At 33.4% G+C, this 6,843-nt stretch overlaps 1 protein-coding gene across 5 annotated transcripts in view; it reads right to left on the bottom strand.

Moving 5' to 3' along the window:
* ANKS1B (ankyrin repeat and sterile alpha motif domain containing 1B) overlaps nt 1-6,843 on the bottom strand; it is a 1,116,839-nt gene that overhangs the window by 932,623 nt on the left and 177,373 nt on the right. For all 5 annotated transcript variants that reach the window (XM_021687341.2, XM_021687343.2, XM_021687344.2 and 2 more), the window contains exon 8: nt 6,538-6,704. In XM_021687341.2, the coding sequence (XP_021543016.1) occupies nt 6,538-6,704 (167 nt within the window). The remainder of the gene's footprint in view (nt 1-6,537; nt 6,705-6,843) is intronic.

Below are 6,843 nucleotides of genomic sequence, written 5' to 3'. Positions count from 1 at the left end.
AGACCTGATTATGATGGATGACTGGGGCTTTTTTTCCATGGCAAATACTGACTAACACCAATCCAAGAATAAAACATTTAGCACCTCACTAGAGAAATCCCTTTTGGGTTCATATTGAGTGGTTATTTGAAAATCTGGACAAAGTTGGACAAAATCTATAAAACATAAAAATCAAAATGGCATGTCTTCAGCAGCATAAAGAGAGTAGCTCTTTTCCTGTAACTGACAGGCCATATTAAACTTTTTTTAAACTTGCAGCACTTCCAAAGGTCACCCTGCTAGTAAGTGGCAGAACAGGAAAAACCTGTCCTTGGACTCTGTAATTCATCTCCAAATAATTAAACATGTTTTTCAATAAAAAATTGTTTATTTACAACATTGCTTTATATGTACTCCTCTATGCAGTGTCTCTGCCTTTTCATGCACTTAACATTCAATAAACTTTCACTGCGAGACTACATGCAACGTACTGTGCTAGGCAGGATGTGATTACAGAGATCAATCAAATATAGATCTACCCATTAAGAAGTCTATAAGAAATAATATAAAAATGTGTACACCTACAAGACAAAACAGAACAAAGAGATGCATCATGAAAGGGAAAAGCAATTGTGTTGGAAGTTCAGAAGAATGACCCCTCTATTCTAGAAGCCAAGGATATCTCAAAGATCTTCCTAGATTCACTTCAGATACAAGTTCTTCCTGGGATGAGACGAGGGACAAAAATCTTACCATTTTGATTCTGGATTTTTCTTTGTAGGTACATATGGTACCTAAATATGCTATTAGCTTCAAAATATTAACATAGGTCAACAGAATCTATGTATTCCCTAAATATCCTGGAAAATCTGCTAGGACAATCCAAGCCCAGACTTAGTACACAGCAACCTTGAGTCACCACTGCCAAAAAATTTGTTCAACTATATAAGATATGAATTATTTAAGTTAGAAATATTCTGAATACTATATTCCCAATAAGGTAATAGTTCCACTGCTTAAGATTCAGTTCCACTATAAAAAAAACACAACTCATTATGTGCTAAAGAATCAGTTATAATCCTGTAAGAACTCTTTATTTTATGTTTCAGATAATTCACTTCCCGAAGTGCTGTGAATATGATAGGAATTGGATGAGATTGCCGCCCAAGTCTCTCACAATTCTGAAGTTGGTACATTCCTGATATTAAGCTCTAGAAATTATATTTTTGAAAGTTAACATTGTTTTATAAATACCATTTGTATTCTAGGCAACCTAATTTGATTCTACTGACCTTTAACACTTGATGAATTCTGGCATCAAATTAAGTATATTTTCCTATGGAGACGCCCCCAACACACTCCTCCAACAGTGTTCTCAAGCAGGTTATAGAAGCTTAGTATAAAAACTGAGATGTTGAATCTTAAAAATCTTGATATATATTAAAGTAAAATATCTCATATTCAGAAGGTTTACATGTAATTAAAGATTTTGCATTGGAAAAGAAAGTAAAATAATAGAAAAGAGTATACTGGTTAATTTAAAATTGCACAAAACCTGCCAACACAATCCCTTTCAAACAGTAAGTCTTATATACTACTTATATCCAGGTTTCCCTTAGGAGAAGAAACATATAATGCATTTCATACCTGAAGCCTCCTATTTATTTCTTAGAGCTAATAATGAGCTAATGAGGCAATAATGCTTTTTCTACTTCAAATCTTTAAAAAAAAAAAAGCTTTCCTGAACCTAGATTCTGAAGTCTGCTCTAATGATCTTGATGTTATAATCAAATTTCCCTATGGTATATGTATTCACATCGCAGAGTTTTGCACATTGTTTATACACATGGAGGAAGAAACTGAATATATGACCTGGGAAAATAAATTAAGAGAACAGAACATTTTTTCAGATTATTTTATATTCTTTCAAAATTCTAAATTTCATGGGTTGCTAAAGAATGTAAAGATATTTATATTTCTTCAAAATTTACATTCTAGATTATATAATGTCCTAATTCAACTTAGAAAATGGCTCCATATGCATATTATAAAAGCACTTAGACTAACTTTTGAATTAAAATTTATGCAAGGGAAAATGTAATTTTAACTGGAGCTAGCCTTCACATTAAATGTAAAAACTCCAATAGAATACATTCAATCATAATAAGAATTTAATTTTTAATTCACTTATATTAGTAAAATTGTTCAAGCTACTACCTAAGGCTAATATTTTAATAAAACCAGAAACGTCTAATTCAAAAGTAAAAGTTCTTACATAAGACAGCTGATTTTGTATTTTAAATTACTGAATTAGAGTGCCCTCTATTGGAAGAAAAAAGGCAATGAAAGCTAAACGGAACTAAGAATAGTTAAAATACCCCCAAAATTCAAGGCACATCATTAATATGGAAAATACATTTATTAATAACATAAATCTACAAAACATATTTTCCTTACATTTTGATTTCTTCTAAATTACTTTTGGAATTATTTGTCATATTATGATGAACAAGTTGGGTATTTCAACCAAACCCAAATGCCCATCCTTCAGCCAATAATGTGAATAAGCAAAAATATTACTCCACATTTAATATTCCAATGTAATATAGAAATAATTTTAATTTAGGACTACACTGGGAATTTTCTTTGATGATAAACTGAAAATGTCTCTAACTCAAGAGATTTTTTTAGACACTCTTACACGGGAGTGGGAGAATTAGGCTGGATACTCGAAGACCCATGATGAGATTTATTCTAGCTCTAAAATTGTGTAATTTTGTGGTGTTATCAAGACCTCAGTTCTGACTCAGCATCTCAGGTCTACATTACCTCAGTAAGGCCCTGGCAGATTTTTTTTTTTTTAAAGATTTTATTTATTTATTCATGAGAGACAGAGAGAGAGAGAGACAGAGGCAGAGGGAGAAGCAGGCTCCCCGCGGAGCAGGGAGCCCGATGCGGGACTTGATCCCAGGACCCTGGGATCATGACCTGAGCCGAAGGCAGACGCTCAACCGACTGAGCCACCCAGGCGTCCCGCCCTGGCAGATTTTTAGTCCTCTAGACCAACCGTGTGCATATTAGCTTTCTAAAAGAATGAGGCTCAGGGCCACCCAAAACAATTCTGATTTAGTTCGTCTAGTTGGTCAGGACATGGTACCTGCAGGTATCAGTATTTTTTGAAGCCTCTCCAAATATGTCTAACATATTACCATTGCTAAGAATCAAAAAATCTCTTCCAGAACATCTGACTACAGTTACCATTTTTATCTTCCCAAAATGTCACCTTCAAGACAGAACTCCCCTCCTCAAGAGTTTATTCTCCTCACCATCACTATTAAACTTCTGACTAGGTTCCCAAATCTAATTATCTGCCCTTAACAAAATAGCTGAGTGGTAATGGATATGGCACCAGCCCGAGACTACATGTGTTCAGATCCTGGCTCTGGCAATTACCGCATAAATGTGGGAAAATCATAAAAGTTCTCTGTGCCTCCATTTTCTCATCTGTAAAACAGAGGGAATACCACCTATCTCAGGGTTATTGTGAAGATTAAATCAGTTAAAGTGCTCCATAAGTGTTAGGTATTATCGTTACTTACCCAAATTTGTTTCCCACTACTCTCCAAGATCAACTCTCATGATAAACCATTATTCTCAAATTATACGCTATGTCTCACCTCTGTGCTTTTGCATATACTGTTTCTACAAGCTGGAATCCTCTCCCATTCACTCATTCATTCATTCATTCATCCATTTATTCTAAAACAAATACAAGGGACATCTCCTTCTCCCCTCACGGCCCAGTTTAGTCTCTCCCTACCTCCATGAAGCCTTCAATGAATACCAATAAGTCTTCACTAATCTCTCCCTTTTTAAAAATTCCTTTGGCCACCAGGTAATTTATTATGAGAAATGTAGCTGGGAATTAAGGACACTGGCTCTGAGTTTGAATCCTAGATCTGCCACTTGCCAGCTGAGTCATTTCCCAAGTCTATAAATCCACTCATAGGATTACTATGAAGATTAAGCGGCTTAAATCATATAAAGCATTAGAATAGCAAGCAACTAATAAATGTCAGCTCTTATGTATCTGTTGTTTTATATGTTAGTCTTGTCTGTACACTGTGACTAAAGCCTTCTTCTAATAAGAATTTTGAACTCTTTCAAGTCAGGAACTGCTATTATAAATCCTGTGATTTACAACATGGTAACAAACATCTATATTAGGTGATCTATAAGTACTTGATTAAATTTTTGCATAACTTGAGAGTATAATTCATAACAAAACTCTGAAGGAACATTTTTGATGAACAGAAATAGTCAACAAAAGCGAATGAACCCAAATAAAACACAGGCTACAGAGAAGGATCAAAGTAATTCGATTACTTTTTAAACATTCAATAACAAGTTTCTATTAGATTAATCTTCTGAAAGGGCACTTCCAATGATGTCTTTTATCTCCTCAAAATCCTTTAGATTTTTCTCATTTTTTAAAAAATAAATACTAAAACTCTTATCCTGACATTCAAAATCATCCATGGCCTGACCTCAACCTATTCTTCTAATTTTATTTCATAATCTTTCTGCTTTATAAACTCTATTATTCCAGAAAAACTGAACTACCTGTCCTTACTTATATGTACCCTCTGCTTTTCTGCCTCATATAACCTTTATTATTTAATATGACAATATTTTCAAGGAACAAAATATAAAATTTGTCACAGGAACAAAGACTGACTTTATGAAAGGATAAGCTTGAATTTTAAGAAATTCAGTTCAATTTATGAACATTAATTTCTCTCTTGCTACTATCACAATACAGTCTTTGACTTATAAAGAAACCACCTTTGGCCATCATTTCCCCCAAATTATGTCACCCTCATAATATCAAAAACCTCTGCTATCACTACCTGAAATCTGTAAGCTTGAGTAAGCATAGTCTCCAAGTAAAGTGTGCAGACCCCAGGGTGCACAAGATACCCACTGACTAAAAGGAAAAAAAAAGATAGAGCTTCTATTTACACTTATTCTTTATCCTTCTTATTTGAATGTCTCTTGTAGTATATACCTAATTTACATCATACATTCTTAGAACTGTAGATATATGTACTTTATAAACACATGCACTTAGGATGTTTGCTTAAAATTTGTTTACTATGCTACACACAACAAAAAAAGTTTATAAACCACTGGTCTAGAAAATTAGGGCTTTCAGAAAATCTGTGGGCTTAGAAGTAGAGGGCCAGAAGCCGTCAGTTTAGAGAAATCTTTAGGGACAGACCTAAAAATCTAAACACCATGTATTATTTATGTAGGATAAATATGTTTTGATTTGTAACCAACCTTCAAGGAAATGTTGAATTGTAATTGGTTTGTAATTTGGAGATGACATAAAACTGTTTAAGATTTTTAAACAGGAAATTTTGTTCTGATGTTAAAGTCATTACAGTAAATATTTCATTAATATAAAAATTTCATTTGGTTAAAACTCATATATATATATAATTAATCATAATTATTCATAAAGAGCTTTTATTGGGGCCAATAATATGATGCTTTAAAAAAGATATTGCAGCAAAAAAAAAAAAAAAAAAAACAAAAACAGCCTAGGGAGTAAGACTAGTCATGGAGCTAGACTAGCAAGCACTATCCTGGGAAACAAGTTGCACATTAAGGAACTAAATGAAGTAAACATTCTCATAATAGTCACTATACTTGGCAATTACTTTTTAGTTTTCATAAATAATATGACATACTTAACACAATCCACTCTTATTAGCTTTTGAAGAAAGCATAATGTTTCTATAACAAATTAAGTTCTAAAAGTGAGTAAAGATTTCATGTTATAATACTGCATTTCCTTTAATACCAGTGCACCCTTTAAGTCCTACCTCTACCTGACATAAAAGAGATATACAAATCCTAATTTTAAACTGATTGATTCTTTACAGGTTTTGGTTTTTTGTGTTTTTTTGTTTTTGTTTTGCTATTGTGTTAATATAAAAATCTAAATGAGCAAGAATCTCTAACTCATGATTTAGATTCTGAGCTTGTACGTTGCCTGAGGGATATGCATAAGATTATAAAAATATGGAGGTCAAACTTTCTACAATGTCTCTCCCCTACCATAACATACAAAGTGACTGGGGAACATACACACATAGCCCAGCTCCATCTTTCTTTAAGATGGGGTAGACTCAGTCCATAGAGAAAAAGGGGAAACAAAGACAAAAGGAAGATTTTTTTTTTCTTTCTTTGGAAACCAGTATCATCATGCCCAGTAAAACTAAAAGAACATAATCAAAGAAATTATGATTTCTTAGGCGAATCAAGAGTAGCAAGATCATCACAAACTATAAGTGATTTATCAAAGCATTCCTTCCCCTACACATGCAGTGAGAGTAAAACACCAATGAACATCAGAAAAAGAGCAATAGGGAATCTGACATTTGACACTGGAAGAATCTGAAGATAGGATAATGCACAAATCCCATGCCTCTCAGATACACATTGAGTTGGCAAAGACAGACGCACTGTCTTCCTTCCCCCCTTACTTACTACACTCTGGCTTCCATTTTTCCCAAGTTCTTCCTCTGCAATCTTGCTCAAATTATCTAAGTAGTGGTCTGATATTGTGTGGCACAAATCTTCAAAAGAATAATCCTTTTCTTGACAGAGTTTTATTTCATCCAAGAGTTTTGATAATTCTCCAGTCACAGTTTCACCTGTAAGAGAGTAAGACAGTAATTTTTTTCAAAGTTTCAAGAAAGGCTATTGCTAAAACTTCCTATTAACTAATAAAAATATGACTAGTATGGTAATAGAAGTCATACTATGACAAACAAGATTTAGTAAGTCAGAAAA

This window comes from Neomonachus schauinslandi, chromosome 5 (genome assembly GCF_002201575.2).
Source record: "Neomonachus schauinslandi chromosome 5, ASM220157v2, whole genome shotgun sequence".
Taxonomy (NCBI): domain Eukaryota; kingdom Metazoa; phylum Chordata; class Mammalia; order Carnivora; family Phocidae; genus Neomonachus; species Neomonachus schauinslandi.
The sequence above is the reverse complement of the archived record's forward strand: the minus strand, read 5'-3'. Positions and strand labels throughout refer to the sequence as shown.